Source organism: Oratosquilla oratoria, chromosome 12 (genome assembly GCF_046742065.1).
Source record: "Oratosquilla oratoria isolate Oo_2021 chromosome 12, ASM4674206v1, whole genome shotgun sequence".
NCBI lineage: Eukaryota > Metazoa > Arthropoda > Malacostraca > Stomatopoda > Squillidae > Oratosquilla > Oratosquilla oratoria.
The window spans coordinates 23,265,393-23,287,673 of record NC_134788.1 but is presented as its reverse complement, the minus strand read 5'-3'; the positions used below and the strand labels follow the sequence as shown (position 1 = coordinate 23,287,673).

At 41.0% G+C, this 22,281-nt stretch overlaps 2 protein-coding genes across 2 annotated transcripts; both read right to left on the bottom strand.

The window, feature by feature from the left end:
- Positions 1-3,179: 3,179 nt before the first annotated feature.
- Positions 3,180-9,337, bottom strand: LOC143030600 (uncharacterized). Its single transcript, XM_076193763.1, has 2 exons — positions 9,225-9,337; positions 3,180-6,089 (listed from the first exon to the last, which is right to left on the bottom strand). The coding sequence occupies exon 2, from the start codon at positions 6,025-6,027 to the stop codon at positions 4,489-4,491; it is 1,539 nt and encodes a 512-aa protein (XP_076049878.1). The 5' UTR covers positions 6,028-6,089; positions 9,225-9,337; the 3' UTR covers positions 3,180-4,488.
- Positions 9,338-16,905: 7,568 nt separating this feature from the next.
- On the bottom strand, positions 16,906-18,121 carry LOC143031101 (uncharacterized). Its single transcript, XM_076194531.1, has one exon. It carries the CDS (start codon positions 18,037-18,039, stop codon positions 16,921-16,923), a length of 1,119 nt encoding a protein of 372 aa, XP_076050646.1. The 5' UTR covers positions 18,040-18,121; the 3' UTR covers positions 16,906-16,920.
- Between the last annotated feature and the right edge of the window lie 4,160 nt (positions 18,122-22,281).

The window sequence follows — 22,281 nt, the reverse complement described above, 5'->3', positions numbered from 1 at the left end:
CAAAGGGATTTTTCCCCGTCTTCTCCTTTTGTACACGAGGGGACGGAGAGGGCGGTCGCCGAATTAATGAAGCCGCCTTGCTGTGGGTGTGCCGTGTCTTGCGACACTGCTTCTGACCCAGGGCAGTGGACAAGATGCAGGGATAACCCGTTATCCAGGAGGTACCAAGATAAGAAGGTAGACGGGAGTGATGAGTGAGGAATGGTTTCTATGCCTTTGTTTTTTGGCTACCTCCCTTGTAAGGGGGAAGAAAGTCTTTGGTATATGTATGTATGTACTAACCCCCACCCTAGCCCCTGTCACTAACGTCTGGGAAATAAATATGAGTAAGACAAGCGTGCAGACCCGGTGATTCACAAAAGAAACATCGACATTCTTCTGTCTACTCGTACCATACCGTACTCTCTCTCTGCTTTTTCATGGAAATAGGTTTAACATTTTTAGCGTTATTTGTATGTTTTGCTTCTTGTATATGATACGAGTTTTGTGGTGCATCACTGTTCTTTCTCCCATCTAACAGTTTTTAAAAACAAGGTCTGTAGGCCGTACCAAAATGAATGTATTAGTCTAGGTCGACGAGTTGAACTTTGGAAGTAAATAAATTCAGCCACTAACCCCAGCATCCCATTTGCTTTCTCTTGGAAGTAAATCTAATGCTTAAATGTTCTTAGGTTGATACCCCAAGATACATTTCAATCTCCACTTCCATTTTTTTTTCTAATAAAGAGGAGTCATAATAAATCATGCAATCTAATATCATCTACATCATTTTAGGTATTCATATATATGTTTGCCAGTCTCACAACTGCATCTTTACCTATATTTGTCTACGTTAGGCTACGTTACGTTAGATCTGCAATTCTTTCCTATATCATTGGGCCTCTTATCATTATGACCATTTCTAACCACAAATATAAATATCGCAAACTAATAACAACGCCGGAAGCAATTTTTGAACAACTGAGGCAGCATAAAACTATAAAACTGGTCTCAAAGCTGCAAAATCATTTTCTATATCTTTGGCTAGTTCTAATCATTCCAAGTCATTTAAAACATGCAAAAGTATAGCAAATTAATAGTAATGTCGGCAGTGATCTTTTAACCATTAACCCATTCAACTCCGATGACAAGATGTCTTGTCATTTGGTCAAATAAAACAAAAAATCATAAAACACCAAAATGTTTGATCAAACACCAGAAAAATATGACGTCAGTCCTCGCTTCGCTGCGAGCGAAGCGAGGACTGACGTCATATTTTTCTGGTGTTTGATCAAACATTTTGGTGTTTTATGATTTTTTGTTTTATTTGACCAAATGACAAGACATCTTGTCATCGGAGTTGAATGGGTTAAGACGGACATCTATATACTTACCGTAAGCTAGGTTAGTCTACGTTACGTTAGATCTCACGGCTCTAATTCTTACTAATATCATTGGGCGTCTTATAATTCTGACCATTTCTAACCCCATATATAAGTATCGCAAACATCGGAAGCAATTCTTAAAAGTTGAGACAACATCAAAATATAACACTGGTCTCAAAGCTGCAAAATTCTTATCTATATCATCGGTTAGTTCATATCATTCAAATTATTTTAAAATCCAGATACAATTACTGCAATTTGATAGTAAAGTTGGTAGCGATTAAGAAAAAAAATAAAATAAATAATAAAGCAAACAACTTTATATCAACCTAATTTTACACTTACTCAACTTGAATATCTCTTCAATTGTAATTTGAAAGTGTTCTGAAACACCAGCATATAATGCAAGCTAACTCCTACTTCTTAAAGGGCTAATATTACTTGTAAGGGGGTTGCCACATACGAATGGAACTTAATGCGGGCGAGAAATACCTTGATGGTGATTTTTTTCGTTTAAGAATATGATCTGGCGATTACAGGTTGGGATGTCAGGTGAGATAAGGTTTCCCGTCTAGGCAGGCCTTCTGTCAGGTCCTCGACCTGGACAGCCCTATGCCGGTTCCGTGATATCGGCAGTCCTCCTGCTAGGTACTTGACCTATACTTCTTCCATTATCTGGTGACCAATAGGATGTGGTCGGCAAAACCAGCAGCGTTGCCACGTTTAAACCACCTCCAAAGAAAACAGGAGACACCGTTTTCTTTATATTTGCATGTATGACCGATATAATTAAAGAGACTGCAAGCGGCCCGAAGACCCGCACTCAGTTTCTCTGTGTAATCATTACACCCTACCCCCCAACCTCACGGAGATTCCTAGGTCGGGAGCCGGGGCAACGTCGATTGCAGTAACGTGCACAGACATTGCAAGGGGCAGGTGCTTTGGGCTGAAATTTGGGCACTTCATTCTTTTGTATTATTCGTATTTGGCAACTATCCGGTAGGTTGCAACACCATTTTCCACATTATAATTTCTGAATGGTAAGAAAATGAAAAAAGTCTGTGAAAAATAAATTTTCATTAACTTTTTATATATTTTTGTGATGGGCACTTTTGGGGCACAGGGCAAAGGGGCAGGTGCTCGGGTATTTCCAGAACCCCCCCCCCCCTCTGGGCCTGGTCGCTTGACCTGAGGTGCCACATCGTTTATCAAGTCTTTCTCTTTTTTTATGTATAACAATTACTCATATCACCTACCATTTGATGAAAAAATCAATATGCATTTAGAATATTCCATGTTTACATACTCGGGGTAGTGGACAGCTTCCGGTATATGGTGAATGTTTTGAGTCAGTGCGTGACAACAGGGCAGACAACGCCTTGTGGGTCACGAGATAATGGAAATAGTATAGGCAGTCCAATCTACAACAGGTGCAGCCGTTCGTTGATAAGTACGATGGGTGCTGTTGTTGTGGGCTGCCGTATAGGAGAAGTGTTAGATATAGAATATAGATATGGGTGTTAGTTCATTTATATATGGGTTAGTTATATGGTTGGTGGGCGTGGCTATATGTGGCATATATAAGTATATATATATATATATTCGCAGAAAACCACTTAGGAAGTGAGACACTATGATCCAAACGTTTTTGTCTATTCAGACATTTTCAAGGAATACTGCACACCCATACCTGTCCCTATAAGGATTATGCCAATGCTTCCCGATATCATGTTATGCCCTGTCTCCCAGGAGCTAAAACATTACTGATACAACGACCAGTGAAGAGGGGAAATAAGGGAAAACTTTGCCTTAATTGTCTTACCTTTATTAGACTGAAAAACTGTTGATACTACAGTATAAGTCATGCATAACCAACATACCTCAACATTGCACTCATACATAGGCTAAAGAATAACTTCCTTGTACATTCGACTAGGGGATGAGCCACCACGTACGCCCATGCGGTGCTGGAACGGCGTAGTCCACTCGAGGTGGGAACTCCAACTCTCCGACTCCGGCTATGACTCTTGATAATTGACACCCCCCCCCTCCCCATTTCTTTCTATACCTAGCCCATGCCACTGAAGTCATCTTACTAAATTTAGAGAAAGTCCATCAACATCCCAAGCTACACTGGCTCCTTCATTCAAACACTTGGCTCATGAACCCGTGGATGCATGCCCTGGACTTACCGCCTTCATCGGGGGCATCAAACAAAACATGACTTACATCTTCTCACCACCGTGAAACACACTGACCCCGCGCCACCAAGAATGTACAATGAAACATAACTGGGACGACACTACACGTATTCTATTAACGTGTTCTAGGCCGGGAATAAATAGTCTGGAAAGGTAAAGTAAATACATTTGTAAACGCGACAAAGGGTTACAACGTCTTACCTTTTTACAGGTCAAGTACATTAATTCGCGACTTAACAGACTAACAAAAGGTAATGTTCTTTGAAGTGTTTTATTGTAAAGCTTGTACTTCGAGTACGCATCGCCTTTTTAGTAAGAATGTATTTCCTCCGTATGTATACAGTGTAACAGGGTCATCAAGTGTCATTGATATTAGTAATTTGTGAACAACCTGCTGCACCACAAATGTCATTTGATTTCTATTTTGTGTGGGTTGCCTTGTGGATTTTAAGATGATGCTTTCCTCTGCAATCTACTTCACAAAAGTCACACTTCAAAGGGTCCCCTCCTATGTGGGTCCCCATTTTGTTTTTATATGATGCTTTCTTCTAAAAACTGAGCCACAAAGTTCACACTGAAGGCATCATGTGTAGGTCATGACATGATAATAAAGATTTAAGTTTATCGTATAAGCTGCGTCACAATTATCACACTTGATCAATATGTGATCTCTAATGTGATAATTCACACTGAAACCTGTGATCGCAAAGGTCACATTTGTATAGCTTCTCTCATGTGCGTGTCGCGAATGTCACACTAGATGATAGATTTCTTCTCCGTGTGGGACATCATGTGATGTCAGAGATCTGCCTTTATCATGAAAGGTGCCTCACAAAGGTCACACTATAAAGGTTCCTCCCCTGTGTGGGTTATCACATGACATCGCAGACATTTGTTGTGAAAACAGTACAGCAGAGGCCACACTATAAAAGTTTCTCTCCTGTGTGGATCGCCATGTGCGTTTTGAGGTGATGTTTACTTCTGAAAAATGCGTTACAAAGATCACATTGGAAAGGTTTTTCTCCTGTGTGGGTCATCATGTGGCGTTTACGGTCCCACTTCGATTTGAAAGCTGCGTTGCAAAGGTCACACGAGAAAGGTTTCTCGCCTGAGTGGGTCATCATGTGATATTTAAGATTACTCGTTCCTTTGAAAGTTGCGTCGCAAAGGTCACACTCAAAAGGTTTCTCTCCTGTGTGGATCATCACGTGACTTTTGAGACGACTCTTTAGGGAAAAAGCTGCTTCACAAAGGTCACACTTGAAAGGCTTCTTTCCTGTGTGGGTTATCATATGATTTCGAAGAAGTGAGTATTTTATGAACGCTGCTTCGCAAAGGTCACACTGATAAGGTTTTTCTCCTGTATGGGTCATCACGTGATATTTGAGGTCATTCTTTCTCTTGAAAGCTGCGTCGCAAAGGTCACAATGGAAAGGTTTCTCACCTGTGTGGGTCATTATATGGTGTCGAAGATTCCACTTCCTTATGAAAGCTGCGCCGCAAAGGTCACACTGAAAAGGCTTCTCCCCTGTATGGGTCATCACGTGATGTTTGAGAGCACGCTTTCCCTTGAAAGACGCGTCGCAAAGGTCACACTGGAAAGGTTTCTCTTCTGCGTGCGTTATCATGTGACGTTGAAGACCTATCTTTAATGTGAAAACTGCTTCGCAATGATCACATTTGAAAGGCTCTTCTCCTGTGTGGGTCTTTACGTGGCGTCGAATACCACTCTTTGTTGTAAAAGTTGCGTCGCAAAGGTCACAATGGAAAGGTTTCTCTCCTGTGTGGGTCAGCACGTGAACACGAAGATGTGACTTTCTTGCGAAAGCTGCGTCGCAAAGGTCACACTGGAAAGGTTTCTCTCCTGTGTGGGTCATCACGTGACTTTGAAGACCTTGCTGTCTTGCGAAAGCTGCGTCGCAAAGGCCACAATGGAAAGGTTTCTCTCCTGTGTGGGTCATCACGTGACGTCGAAGACTTTGTTTTTCTGTGAAAGTTGCGTCGCAAAGGTCACACTGGAAAGGTTTCTCTCCTGTGTGGGTCATCACGTGACGTTGAAGACCTTGCTGTCTTGCGAAAGCTGCGTCGCAAAGGCCACAATGGAAAGGTTTCTCTCCCGTGTGGGTCGTCACGTGACGTCGAAGACTTTGTTTTGCTGAGAAAGCTGCGCCGCAAAGGTCACACTTAAAAGGCTTCTCTCCTGTATGGATCATCACGTGATTTTTGAGACCATCCGTTCCCTTGAAAGCTGCGTCGCAAAGGTCGCACTTGAAAGGTTTCTCTTCTGTGTGCGTTATCATGTGACGTCGAAGCTTTGACTTCGTTTTGAAAGCTGCGTGACAAAGGTCACACTTAAAAGGTTTATTTCCTGTGTGGCTTGTTATATCCCTGCTGAGGCGACTCTTGTGGGAGAAATCTGCATCGCATGAGCCACACTGGGATGTTTTCTCTCCCGCGTCCATAGCGAATGTTCAGAATTGAAGGGCAACTCTCTAAATGAAATATGGATTGACCAATCCTGGACCTGAAACCATAAACGTAAGCTTTTAAACGTTTGTAAACATTTGTAAATCCTAATGTAATAAATATTGATCATAAAGTTGTAATCAAACATCAAAACGCTAAAACTTATCGAAACACATGTCGTGTGAAATAGTGGGGAATAAGCAGAGAAAATTGTTTTCTGTCATTTGGTACACCTTAACAAATGTTTGGCAACACTCCTAACAAACAGAAAGCCAATATTGTTTGCTGTCATTTAGCATAAGTATAATAATCTCTAAGTATAATAACCATCTAGGTTCCAATTTTGACTACTGGTCCCATAGTTTCGGAGCAGTTTCGTGAGCTACATTTACATTGCCACTAGTTTCGTTACCGAACCTAACATCCTGGGTGTGAAAGAATTGTGGGATGGTGTGTCCGTTTGTGTGGGAAGCGTTGGGATGAATTGCTGTGCCAATGGTCACTAGAGGCGACCGTGGTGTAAACAGTAAGTACGCCTGCCCGGACAGTTGGAGGTTCCGTGTTCAATTCCAGGGCGATGCCAGCTTTTCAGTGACGCTCCCTATCATGGCGCAGTGAGTAGGATCCCAATAACGGTGCACATTCCTGGCCTGGCCATGGTGTAATCGGTAAGCACGCCTGTCCGGATAATGGGAAATCCCGGGTTCGTTTACCGGGCGGCGCCAGCTTTTCAGTGACGCTTCCTGTCACACCACTGCTCCGTGGTAGTATTGGGTGTCTTGAGAGCGCGAGTTGATGAAGAAATTGATGTAGTTGGAAGATATGGTATTCCAGGAATGAATGAAAGTGGAGAGAATTTGTTGGAGATGGTGGTTGCAAGCAATCTCCTCCGAAATGTTAGGATGGGTATTTATCGACTCTTTGGATACTCGCATTGACCACTTTGGACACCCCTAGTTTAGCCAGTGCTCAACGAACATGTGCCACACGGCCTCTGACAATTGTTTCACTTTATTTGGCTTCTAAAACGGCTGAATATATGGAGTTCTTGGTCGTTGGGGACTCCAGGGACTTCATCTTGCGACAGAACACCAGTCCTCTTCATGGACAAGATCTCCTGGCATTTTTGTTTCTTTTTCATTGTAAAATATTGCGATTCAGTGGCTCATGCTATCCAAACACATTAGAAGATTTATCTTCCGATCGTGATGTCCTGATGCTAATTATAAATTTTATTGACATTTATTGGATGTCAATCACGGAAACTACTTAGCAGAAAAATATGTTGACCGATGGTGGTGAAAACAATGCCTGTAGGATACACAATCAGGCTCTAACCACAAAATAAGTATCACAATAAACATTTTCACATATGTGATGCCTGACTTCAGAAAAGATCTTGTTACAGGAACTTCATATAATGGACTGGAAGGAAATTGGGTGAAAAATCAACATATCGTATTATCTACCGTTACATTCCATTTAGGGATATAAATCCTAATATTTGCAAAATACCCAACAGGCCAATACGTTTTGAGAACATATTTTTATCAAAAATTTCCCATTGATTTGATCGGATAGGATGCTGTGTTTCTATCGGAAATAACTTGTTTGTACTACCCCCCACCCTAGCTCCTACCATTAACGTCTGTGAAATAAATATTTTGAGTAAGACAAGCGTGGAAATCCAGTGATTTACAAGAGAAACGACGACACTCTTCTCTCTGCCCGTAACTTAACCTACACAGTCTTTCTCTGTCTTTTCACGGAAATAGGTTTAAGATTTTAAGTGTTATTTGTATGTTTTATTTCTTGTATTTGATACGAGTTTTGTGGCGCATCACTGTTCTTCCTCCCATCTAATAGTCTTTAACAATGTTTGTAGGCTATACCAAAACAAATGTACCCCTCTAGGTGGACGAGCTGATCTTTGAGGGATTACAAAGGCGGAGCATGCCGACAGGAGACCTTTTGGTCCATATCTAGGTCGGATGCAAAAAAAAAAAAAATCATAAAAAAACTATAATAATGTATGCAACAAACAAAATACATAAATAAATGCATAGGTATAGTTGAATAACAAACAGGTAAACAGTAAATAAATTTAGCCACTAACCCCAGCATCCTGTTTGCTTTCACTGGGAAGCACCTACAATGCTTAAATATTCTTAGGTCGTTAACCCAAGACAATTTTCAATTTTCACTTCCATTTTTTTAATGACGTGTAATCATAATTAGTCATATAATCTACATCATTTTAGGTATTCATAGATAGCCCTGCCAGTCTCACAACTGCATTTTTTTTAGCTATATAATTGGCTAGCACTTTTTTTTTATTGTGAATCATTGAAAATCATGCAAAAGTACAGCAAATTAATAGTAACGTCGGCAGCGATTTTTTTTAACAATCAAGACGGAGATCTTTATATTTACCATGAGCTAGGTTAGGCTACGTTACGACTGCAATTCTTACCAATATCATTGGGCTAAACATCATAATTCTGACCATAAGTTAGGTTAGTCTACATTACGTTAGACCTCAAGGCTACAATTCTTACCAATATCATTGGGCCTCTTATCATTCTGACCATTTCTAACCCCCAAATATAAGTATCGCCAAATTAATAACAACGTCGGAAGCAATTTTTGAAAAATTGTGACAGCATAAAAATATAATATCAGTCTCAAAGCTGCAAATTCTTATATATATATATATATATATATATATATATATATATATATATATATATATTATATATATATATATATATATATATATATATCATCGGCTAGTTCTGATCATTCCAAGTATTTTATAATCGAGATGTAATTACCGCAGATTACTAGTAACATTGTTAGCGACAAGAAAAAAATATCAAACATATTTATATCTATCTAATTTCAAAAGTGTTCTGAAGCACCAGCATATAATGTGAGCTACATCCTAGTTCTTAAAGTGCTAATGTTACTTGAAATGTTTTCATTGTATTATGAGTGTTCCACCGCACCTGCACAAGTATTGAAACACTGGGCTTCTTTGAATGCACTTGCGTGATTACTGACCCACAGCACTATTTCCAAAGTATCCAACACCTAAATACCGACAAACATAATGACCTGCAATTTCCAGACATCAATCTAACCATGTAAGCTGTAGCTGACTGGCGAACACCTACAAATAACTTTTCATTACCTGTGTGGCTGTCTTCTTTGCTCACAATCTTCGTGACTCTTGAGCGTCTACCAAATGTCCACAACAAAACAAAGAAAACTTGAACCATTGAACCATAGCACCATCGCCCCACGTCATCTACTCTTACCCAAAGAAAATATTGTTTGTGACAAAAAAGAAAAGAAAACTTAAACCATTGATTTATTAAGGGTACCCAGTCTGTTTTATTTCCTAGTCCGAAAATCCATTTTTTAAAAGTTGATGTTGTAAAAAGTGAAGTGGTGGTGGATATCTAAAAGAGTTGCTTAACGGAGTTACAGTTGCATGGACAGATTACTAATATTATTATTATTATTATTGTTATTATTATTATTATTATTATTATTATTATTATTATTATTATTATTATTATTATTATTATTATTATTATTATTATTATTATTATTATTATATATATATATATATATATATATATCTATATCTATCTATATATATATATATATATATATATATATATATATATATATATATATATATATATATATATATATATATAAACTTAACTGTATTTGTAGTGTATCTACTCAAGAGGTTTTCCCTCAAGCATATTATATTGAAATGATTGGCAGCTTTATTATGACAAATTTTGAGTAAGAACCAGGAACGACTGCAACAGCATTGTAGGAGAGTGACCAGAAGCAGAGTACGGGATCTAGTATATTCAACGTTTCGCCCACCAGGCTTACTTCGTTACGTCTTTTTAGGAGAGAGTCGTGTTTTTCAGTCAAAAAATAGATAAGTTGAGGGGGAAAATAAAATCTATAATAATAAAAGATAAAATGAAAAAATAAGTATATAACGAGGTGGAGGGGCGCGGCGCCTTCTGGACGAGGAAGGCGGCCCTTGCTTCCCTACTCGCCTCAGTGTCCACATCCTCTATGCAGTGCCTCTGTTCCGCGGTGGCGGTACAAGACAGCAAATAGTGGACCAATGGACTACTTGTGTGGAGGCCACAGGATTCGCACTGCCGCTTGAGGAAAAAGTCCCGTAACTTATCCCGCGTGCAGTACCCGATGCTCAGGCGATGCAGGGTGACTTGGTCCGCTCTGGTTTGTCCTTCGGGCAGCAGTACCAGGCTAGCGCCTTGCATTGCTCCTGGCTGGGCAGGACGTCACTGCTGATATCGGGCATTCTGAGGGTCGCGCGCAACGGCTCGTCAGTAGCTTCGTTACCTCTTAGTCCCACGTGACCTGGGATCCAGGTGAGCCGCACCCGTCGACCCTCTGCAGCTAGGTTCTGGGCATGTGCCAGTATGGAGATATCGAGGCACACATTGTCTGTTGGGGCGTGCTGTTGCAGTGCATGTAGGGCTGACCTCTAGTCAGTGTGGATGATCACTGCGGCCCTATGGCGGTCCCTGGCGTGCTCCAAGGCGTGCCAGATCGCCACTAGTTCCGTCTGTAAGGTAGAATAGTGGTCTGGTGTCCTCCAGGTGGGAACTTCTCCCTCGGTGACCACCACCGCTCCCGTTGTGACCCGGGTTGGGTCAACAGAGCTGTGTAGTAGACGGCATTGCCAGGGATACTGGCCTGAGCCACCGACACCAACGCGTGTTGCAGGAACTCATGCTGTGTGTAGTATGCCTTATTGGCATGCATGTCGTTGATGATGGGAAGGTCAGGTCTTCCCTTCAATAGTCTTTTGGTGTCCAGCAGGGTGTTGGCTGCGTCAGCTATACTTCTTAGCCAGGTGTTGCTACTAAAGAGGTCTCTTCGCTGTGGAAGAGCCCTGGCGATTTTCATACGTGCTGTCGATTCTCCGCCACACTGAAGGGCTTTGGCTAACCGGCAAGCCACAACCTACTGGACCCTTATGGCCAGGGAAACGAGCCCGACTTTGTTTTGCAGGACACTTGCTGTATTCCATCGAGGTGCTCCTAGTATAATCTGTATTGCCTCGTTTTGCACCACTTTGATCCGCTTTTGCTGCGTAGGTGACAGAACGATAAGTACTAGTGCGCAGTAGTTCACTAGTGTACAGATGGCCTGTCCATAGTATAGGTGCAGCACGGAGAAGAAGGCCCCAGCATGTGCCCTTGTCATGGCTTTCATGACGTTCGTCCTTGAACAAATTCGTTCTCTCAGATAAGTGACCTGGGTGCCGAATGTCAACTGCTGATCAACCCATACGGCTAGGTATTGGTAGATACTGGTCCAAGCTAATCTGATGCCCTTAATCTAGGACATTCTGGGGGTGATAGCTTTGACCATCATGGCCTTTGATTTCTCCGATGGGATCTTAAGGCCCAGTTCCTTGCATTTCTCAGTGATGAGGTCAAATGCGTGCTGTGCTCTTGCGACTTTGTTGCCTCCGGCAAGCGATGACAAGGGCTTTATGAGGGGGTAACTATACTTTTTACTCCCTTGTTCGGGAATCTACCACTTTACAATCTCTAACGATTTTCTCCCCGTACATCTCATGAGTTTGAGAAACCATACTTGGAAAGAATCTCGGGAACGTACCTGGGTCTTTGGCACTTTTGCTGTATTAGCGGATGTTAAACTATTAAAAAAGTTAGACGGAGTAACGATGGGCTCTTGGTGTACTTTTCGCAAAATTCTGTGTGGGTTTGGTCATAAGAACATGATAATGGGGGAGACTACAAAAGACCACAAAACCTACACAGAGCAGTTCCATGTCCCTTACCATCTGTCATCCCGATCAATAAAGTTATCTCATCTCTTGAAACAACCAATTGTTCCAACTCTCAGTACATGTCTTGCATTCGTGAACCACTCCGTTGATAAACCAGTTATTGTCTATTTCCTTATTAAACCTAAATTTCTCTAATTGAAATAAGAAATTCAAAAACTATTTTGTAGTTGTTATACTGAATCATTATAATCAGGTCACTGAGAGAGAGGAAGAAACACGAATAAAATGAACAAATGAAATAACCAGCTGGCTGACATTACAGTGTTTGCACAACAGAATATTAACACTACACTCCACGAACCACAGTCCAGCATCGGCCTCCCGGCACTGGGATGCCAAAGAAATCAACAGTTTGACGAACATGTCAGGAAAGGAGTCATCCAGCCCGGCCATTGGGGCAGAGTGGGTTTACAGGAGCTGAATGCGTGCTGCCTTCCGGAGACTCACTACACGTCAGCACCATTCAACGTGGCCTCAGGTGTCTCAGCCGAATTATACAAGACTGGCCAACGCTCACTCAGGCTTCCACCATGTGTACCTGGACGAAGCACGCAGGCCTCAAACTTCATGACGCGCTAGAGTCGGCACCAGTACTGCCGGACACCTATGGAACACTGCTCAGCCGGTGACACTTACACCAAAAGGCTCGACGACGTCATCCAGTACCTGCCTTGGAAACACAAGATTGTAAACGACACTGCTCTACGATGCGATTGTAAAAAAGACGCTCTAGCGTGCACACCAATTTTCAGAGATGTGTACTAAAGGAGAGGGTGATGCTGAAGCCGGAGAAGTTTGGGTTCCGCTATAGGAGATAGGAATTGGGTTTGCGGTTGGGGTGAGACACTTGCAATATGACTGAGAAAAGACTGGTTGTCCATGAGAACTTTAAGATGTCAACGCAGCCCTCCATCACCGACGTACAGTCGTGCTTTGGTTTTGTGAATCAACTGGCACCCTTCCTGGTCACCGCTCTACTTACAGCGCAATTCAGAGGCCTGCTCAGGAAACCATGGGGTGTCATGACCTGTCTCTCTTCCACATAGTGACGGCATCCAATACCAGGCCCAGGGCTACTGCGAAGACCGCCAAAAGGGTGCTGTGGAACCAGACGGGGCCTAGCGGCAGCTTGTATAATGATAAGGTATCCTTAGGCCTCTTGTACCAGAATACCCCCTCTCCAAGGTACCGATAGGTCTGTGGCCTAGCCACCTACGGGCAGCTGCGGGACGACGTACATATGGCTAGGCAATAATGGGAAATTGATCCTCAATGGCGGCAGACTCTGAGGGTGAGGGGAAAGTAAAGTCCAACACCACATGGGCGTGTTGGACCGGAGGGGTGGTCGACGCCGCTGGCGACACCAATGACAGCCAGGAGCCCTCGTCTGGGTTTAGGATTAGGCCACCAACACTTGGAGCAAGACAGACACATCGTTTGGGATCCGCTCACGCCAGCAATATGCTGCAAGGATTGACTGGAGTGGCATGATATTGCTTTGCATCCACGGGCACCTGCATGAAGCAGCACCACTCCAGGGTTCAAGAACTCAGAAGACAGACACCCAATATCACCAGCAATGCAGAAACATCGCTCAACAAGGCACATGTCACAGGCGAGATGGCCGACAAACTATATAATCCAGTTCCCTTTTATGTCTGTTCGTTTTACCTTTTCTTTCGTTAGCGTCCCTTCAATCCCAGTATGATATTAAAGCATGTGACATTTCGCCTTCTTATGTGTTAGTCAGATTATCGGGCCAACATTATTCTATCATCAGCCAGTTCCCCTTTACCTACCAGGTTGTAAGGGTAAACAAATAAAGGCGTCACTCATTTAAGTAAGACCTTTATTCAAGTTACCCTACCAATCTTCTTGTATAATATTGAGGCATAACGAGCTACAAGAACATTTTAATACTGTACACAACACTAATGACGATATTATTTAAGGTGGAAACAATCATGGCAACAAACATCATTTCACTTCACTTTTTCCTGGTCCCTACTCCAAGCTTCAGACCGTCACCACTGTCAACAAACATATCATAAAAACTGCATCCTCCATTTCCTACGTACTTGCGCTGCACTTTATAATATACAATGCACCATCACCAACAATACTGTCAATAATACAGCACATTCTCTAAATTAACACAAAAGGGGTGATAATGAAACTCAAGGGGCACGGAATCGCAGTGTGCGAATGTAGGACAAAACCCCAGCGAACAAAGACCCAATGCTCCAAACGGACAAAAATGGCAGATTTAGTTTTGACACAACTTTGGTACTTTATGGAAAATATATGGCATTTTAAAATTGAGTTTAACATCATTAAAACGTCTCTTCTTGTTAGTTTGGAGTGAATTCACACCCTCCACTTTAGTGACACTTTAATGAGGTGTGAAAACTCATGTATTCTAAGAATACATGTACAGATGCAGTGACAGGTAGAAAATAATAATACTGTTAAGATGCCCCAATGTAATATACTTAAAATGAGCATCTAAAAATAACAAGTAGCATAATTTTTGGTCCAGTTTATTGGTGTACATTCAGCTGGTAATTTACATAAAGTCTCATTTCAGGTCTTGTTGTGACCAGGTGCTGGGTTGTTCAATCCACTTAAAACTAATAATATGTCCAACACCATTTAGGAAATCCTGTACATATTTTGTCAGATCTCGACGGTCTTGACACAAGTTCTTCAGGCGCAAGTTGAAGCTCTTAGATTAGAATTTCTGTCTTTTCTCTTGACGTTCGCCAATCTGATCTTGAAGTAATGTGATCATTACAACAGCATGATCTCGTTGGAATCCCTGTATCAGGGTCCAAATGCTGGGGTGCTTATGTCCAATTAGTTGCCTGAAGGAGTTGTTCCATCCTTTACACGTTATTTGTCCTGACGTCCCCTTCCAATTCTGCTTTGTTTATATTCCACACTTCTGGAGGAAAGATAGGAGGACGGTGACGCAGATGCAGGGTAAGCAGGGACCCGTCATCTGGAAAATGAATCAACCAATATCTTCCAGCAACATAGGTACTGTCAAAGTAGGTGATTAAGTCATCTAGTCCCTCAGGAGTATTCTATTTCAGGAATTCCATTCCAGATGCGACATCTTCTAGTGGTAGCAGGGCTAGTCGATCTAACACACCACAGAATTTTCTAACAAATCACTTGACTTGTACAAACCAACAAGTCCCAGTTCTTGTATCATTCTCCAAGTACTCTGGATTAAATGGTAAAAACAGCCTTGGGTTCTCACATGGCTCCCAAAGACCCTATGAATGGCTTGCATTGTTTCACTCTCAAAGTCCGTGATGATGGTGGTTGGATCAAGTTGGATTCCAAGTTGGTTACAGTGAGTTACTATGGAAGTGAGGAGTTTCTCATAGATAATTTGGCTCTTCCCTGACAATATCGCATATACGCATGAAACTGCACTTCCCTTAAATGGGACCCGGATGACATAAACCTGTTTATCAATCTTTGGTGCCATTGAGTATGTGCCATCCATATCCCATTGTGGAGATCTGGCCAACAGTCTCAGACCTTTTTCAGATGCAAATACTAGTAATCTGTTGGCAGCATCGACCTCACTGTCATGAATCAGGAAAGGCTTTGAGTTATTTCCACCAGTTGTTGTCCAACTTCCTTCTATACGGTTAGTTCCTTTAGTGATGGAGGTTCTATAAGTCTGGCTCCTTGCCTTTTGGCATCTTATATCCCGCTTAATTGATTCTGGTTTTCCAACCATGGAACGGACTTCATCTGTTGCTCCAAGCATAGCTTTAGCATACACTTGGACTGTCTTCCCCCTTTTCATTTTCGCATCAGATTTTATCTGAGACCGTACTTTTGCAACTGAATCAGCATTAGGATTTGGTTCATGATTATATTCTCTGAAGTTCAAAGTTGAGTCCATAGTGAGGTTTGTATTGATTGCACCTTTACATGAATATGCTACCCGCTGTGAACATTCCCACCGAATAGTACTTTCTGACTTGGTCTTCTTTGTGTAGACATAGCCTTCATAACAAATCTTCAGACAGCCTTTGTTGTTCTGTATCACCTCCATGCTCCTTCTAGGATTGTTGGATTACTGGTTAGTCCATCCAGTATAAGAGTTTATATACCCATATCATTCACACATCTCAGGGTAACGCCTCTCAAAGGACAGTATTCAAATGTTGACTGTTAGGTGAGCAGTGTCTTAGCTGTCATTTGCTGAGCTAACTAACACCCGCCTCAGTTTGGATACTTAACCTCAGCATATTTGTGGGCGAGAGAAAAAAATATGAATGTTACCCTTGTATCCACACCTCATTAATGTGTCACTATGATTGGTGTGAATTTACCCCCCAAATTAACAAGAAGAGACACTGCTAAGTTACTTTTTCCTGGTATTAAACTCAGTTGAAAATGCCATATATTTCCATATAGTACCAAAGTTGTGTCAATCTAAATCTGCTGGGGTTTTGTCCGTTTGGAGCACTGGGATTTTGCCCGTGCAGCCAGTGGGTGATATGTCGAGCTACATATTACCGTGTGGTGTTGATCTTAATAATTTGTGGGCATGTTCCATCGCAAAGGTCACTTGACTTTTTATCTTGTATGGGTCTCCATGTGCTTTCAGAGATGATGCTTTCTCCTGCAAACTGTGTCGCAAAGATCACATTCCAAAGGCTCCTCTACTGTGTGGGCCGCCATTTGGATTTTGAGATTATGATTTCTTCTGAAAACTGCGTCAAAAAAGCTCACTTGAAAAACATCTCTCCTGTGCGAGTCATAACATTATATCGAGGATCTAACTTTATTGTGTAAGCTGCATCGCAATGGTCACACCTGAAAGGAACCTCTCATGTGTAAGTCGATATGTCACCTCCAATGTGATATTTCGCGCTGAAAGCTGCATCGTAAAGGTCACATTTGTATAGCTTCTCTGCTGTGGGACCATCACGTGATATTTGAGACCCTTAAAGGTTGCTTCGCAAAGGTCACACTAGAGAGGTTGCTCTCCTGTGTGGGTGATCACATGACATCGAAGATATGACTTTCTTGTGAAAGCTGCGTCGCAAAGGTCACACTGGAAAGGTTTCTCTTCTGTGTGGGTCATCATGTGACGTCGAAGATTTGACTTTGTTGTGAAAGCTGAGTCGCAAAGATCACACTGAAAAGGCTTCTCTCCTGTGTGGGTCCTCACGTGATTTTTTAGAGCACTCGTTCTCTTGAAAGATGCGTCGCAAAGTACACACTGGAAAGGCTTCTCTCCTGTATGGGTCATCACGTGATATTTGAGCCCACTCGTTCCCTTGAAAGATGCGTCGCAAAGGTCACAATGGAAAGGTTTCTCTTCTGTGTGGGTCATCATGTGATGTTGAAGATTCGCCTTCGTTATGAAAGCTGCGTCGCAAAGCTCACATTGAAAAGGCTTCTCTCCTGTATGGGTCATCACGTGATATTTGAGAGCACTCGTTCCCTTAAAAGCTGCTTCGCAAAGGTCACACTTGAAAGGTTTCTCTTCTGTGTGGGTCATCATGTGACGTCCAATGCTCCTCTTTGTTGAGAAAGTTGCATCGCAAAGGTCACAATTGAAAGGCTTCTCTTTGGTGTGAGTCATTATGTGATATTCCAGACCACTCGTGCTTTTGAAAGTTGCATGGCAAAAAGCACACTGGAAAGGTTTCTCTCCTGTGTGGGTCATCACATGACGTCGAAGATTTGATTTTGTTGTGAAAGCTGCTTCGCAAAGGTCACACATAAAAGGCTTCTCCCCTGTATGGGTCATCACGTGACATCGAAGATTTGGTTTTGTTATGAAAGCTGCTTCGCAAATGTCACACTTGAAAGGCTTCTCTCCTGTATGGGTCATCACGTGATATTTGAGAGCACTCCTTCCCTTGAAAGCTGCGTCACAAAGATCACACTTGAAAGGTTTCTCTTCCGTATGAGTCATCATATGACGTCGAAACTTCGCCTTTGTTTTGAAAGTTGCGTCGCAAAGGTCACACTGGGAAGGTTTATCTTCTGTGTGGCTCGTTATATCCCTGCTGAGACGACTCTTGTGGGAGAAATCTGCATCGCATGAGCCACACTGGGATGCTTCCTCTCCCGCGTCCATAGCGAATGTACAGAATTGAAGGGCAACTCTCCAAAGGAAATATGGATTGTTAAATCCTGGACCTGAAAACACAGACGTAAGGTTTTAAACGTTTGTAAATCCCAATGAATATTAAGTCGTAATCATGCATTAAAATGCTCAAAATTATCGAAATGAGTAGGAAGGCATCGTGATAAAAACACGTCGTGTGAAATAGTGGGAAATAAACGGAGAGAATGTGTTTGCTGTCATTTGGCATAACCTTTGGCACAACCTTTGGCACAACCTTAAATGCTTTCCAACACTCCTAACAGAGAGCCAAGTCTGTTTGCTGTCATTTGACATAAGTATAATAATTAATCTCTAAGTATATTAACTATTTAGGTTTCAATTTTGACAATTGGTCCCATAGTGTCGGAGCAGTTTCATGACAATCGATGGCAGGCAGAGAGACAAGCTGAACTTCTCAGATCCCTATGTTACACACGTGCGCTACATTTACGTTGCCACTAGTTTCGTTACCAAACTTAACATCCTGGGTGTGAAAGAATTGTGGGATGGTTTGTCGGTTTGTGTGGGAAGCGTTGGAATAAATTGCTGTGCCAATGGTCACTAGAGGTGACCGTGGTGTAAACGGTAAGCACGCCTCCCCGGACAGTGGGAGGTCCCGGGTTCGATTGCCGAGCAGTGTCTGCTTTTCTGTGACCCTCCCTATCACACATGACGCAGTGAGTAGGATCCCCGCAGCGGTGCACTTTCCTGGACTGGCGGGCCCCAGAGAAGACGTAAGAGTGGTCTCTAGAGGCGATCGTGGTGTAATCGGTAAACACGCCTGTCCGGATAGTGGGAGGTCCCGGGTTCGATTACCGGGCGGTGCTAACTTTTCATTGACGCTCCCTATCACACAAATGCTCGGTGGTACTGTTGACTGTCTTGAGAGCGCTAGTCGATGAAGGAATTGATGATGTATTTGGAAGGTATGGTATTCCAGGAAGGAAAGTGGAGAGAATTTGTTGGAGATGCTGTAATGATTATAATTTATTTTATATTATTTGTTTTTGTTTTGTTATCGTTTGTCTGTTTGATTTTCATTTATTATTAGTTATATGTCAATTCATTATTTACTATTTACCTGTTTGTTTATTATTTAACTATACCTATGCATTTATGTATTTTATTTGTTATTTACATTATATTTTTTACTTATTATTTTATTATCATTTTTTCGCATCCGACCTAGATATGGACCAAAAGGTCTCCTGTCGGCATGCTCCGCCTTTGTAATCCTTTGTGTGGAGCAGCAGATGCTGGTTTCATGCAATCTCCTTCGAAATGTTAGGTTGGGTATTTATCGAGCCCTTGGACACTCGCACCGACCACTTTGGCGACACCTGGTCTAGCCAGTGCTCAACGAAAATGTTTCACGGAGTGTCTGTCAATAGTTTTACTCTATTGGTGTCTAAAACGGCTGAATATCTCAGAGTTCTTGGTGGCTGGGGACTCCATGGACTTCATCCTGCGACAGAACACCGTTCTTCGTCATAGACAGAATCTCTAGGGATTTTTTTTCCACTGTAAATTCTGGCCATTCACTGGGTCATGCTATCAAAACATATTGGAAGATGCCTCTTCCAATCGTGATGTTCTGCTGATAACTATCAATTTTATTGTCATTTATTGGATGTCAGTCACGACAACTACTTAACGACATGGAAAACAAAATAAATGACATGGGGATGTACTCAGCCTACTGGTCACTACTTGCAAAAATATGTTAACCGATGGAGGTGGTGAAAACAATGCTTGTAAGATCCACAATCAGGCTCTAGCCACAAAATAAGAATCAAAATAAACATTTGCACATACAGTACGTGATACATTATTTCAGAATAGCCCCTCTTGTTACACGAGCTCTACACAATAGACTGGAAGGAGATTGGGTGAAAAAACAAAATATCGTATTATCTAAAGTTACAAAGCACCAACAGGGTAATTAATTTTGAATATTTATTTTTACAACGTTTTTCTTGTAGATTTGAGTTCGTAGGATGTTGGGTTTCTATCGGATACTTGTGTGTACTACCCCCCCCCCCCCGAGCCCCTACCACGAATATCTGGGAAATAAATTGTTTAAGTAAGACAAGCAATCAAACGTAGCGATTTACGAGAGAAACGACGATAAATTTGTAGAATAAGGTATAACAACAAGCACATCTTTACCCTACTCGTACCATACCTAACCTAACCTCCTTACCTCTATTCACGGAAATAGGTTTAAATTGTTGAGTGTTATTTGTTTTGTTTCTTTTATTTGATACGTGTTTTGTAGCTCATCACTGTTCTTTCTCCCATCTAACAGTCTTTAACAAGGATCGTAGACCATACCAAAACGAATGTACCCGTCTATGGGCGAGCTGAACTTTGGAAGTAAATAAATTGAACCACTAACACCAGCATCCCATTCGCTTTCTCTGGGAAACAAATATGATGCTTAAATATTCTTAGGTCGTTACCCCAATATAATTTTCAATCTCCATTTCCATTTCATTCTCTTTCTCTCCTTTTTTTTATATATAAATTGTAGTCAACTAGTTATAATAAGTCATGACATCTACATCGTTTTAGGTATTCATATATATGTTTGCCAGTCTCACAACTGCTACTCTTACCTATATGATCTTATCATTCTGAGTCATTTAAAACATACAAAAGTACAGGAAATGAATAGTAGCGTCGGCAGCGATTTTTTTTAAGAATTAAGACGGACATATTTATATTTACCATGAGCTAGGTTAGGTTACATTACGTTATATCTTACAACTGCAATTCTTACCAATATCATTGGGCCTCTAATCATTCTGATAATTTCTAACGCCAAATATAAGTATCGCAAATTAATAACAACGTCGGAAGCAATTTGTTAAAAATTGATAGTATAATAATATAAAACCTGTCTCAAAGCTGCAAAATTCTTATCTATATCGTCGATTAGTTCTTATCATTCAAGTATTTAATAATTCAGATGTAATTACCACAATTTAATATTAACATTTGTAGAGATTAAGAAAAAAATATAAAACATATTTATATCTACATAATTTCACACTTAGTCGACTTGAAATTATCTTCAATTGTTATTTGATAGTTCTGAAACACCAACATATAATGCACGATACTTCCTAGTTCTAAAAGGATTAATGTTAATTGAAATGTTTTCATTGTATTTTCAGTATCCCAACCCACCTGCACAACGCCCTTGCGTTCTCATTACTGACCCACAGCATTCTTCCCAAAGTGTCCAACACCTAAATACCTAGTGCATATTGACCTGCAACTTCCAGGTATCAAGCTGTAGTTGACTGGTGAACGCCAACAAATATTTTTTACGTTACCTGTGTGGCTACTTTCTTTCCTCACAATCTTCGTGACTGTTGAGCGTCTAACAAATTTAATGTCCAATTTTTTTTTTAAATATTCTTGCAACCCTACAAGGCCATTTTCACAAGTCGCTCCACATTATGTACTCTTACCCCCTAAAAAAAAATATTGCTTATAACAAAAAGAAAACTTGAACCATAGGATTCATTAAAGGTACTTAATATGTTTTTATTTCCTAGTCCGAAAATACATTTTTACAGGCTCTATTTAGAATGTAGTAGCGATATTATTGAGGTATTCGTGTTTTGTTATCCATGAGTCAGTGCTGCCTGAGGGAGTAGATGACAAATTAGTGGGGGAGGGGGGGCACCCCAACAATCCCTGGACTCATATCTCGCTTTTTGTTCATACAATTGTTTTGAAATTTTAATATGTTGTTTGTTGGTGTAAAGGAATGATATTCTGTAAACTTAATCAAATTTGGGTGAATGGTAGTGGCTACAAAAAAAGTGTTTTTCTTTTTTTGGCCTCAAAATGTTAATTTTTCACTTAATTGCTTGGAAAATTTTATCATAGAAATTTTGTTCATATATCTACATTTTGTAGGAATTAGTTTTTTTTTCGTCTTTGAAGGACAAAAATCGAAAAAATTAGGGCTCCTGAATCCCCCTTTTTTTGACAAACTGAAAAATATGATTCCTACAAAAAAAATTATTTTTGTTGAAATATAAAATGATACCTAAGTTGATCAGAGTTTTTACCGATTTTGTGAGATTTTTTGAAGTAATATATATACATACATACATATATATATATATATACATATATTATATATATATACATATATATATATATATATATATACATATGTATATACATATATAT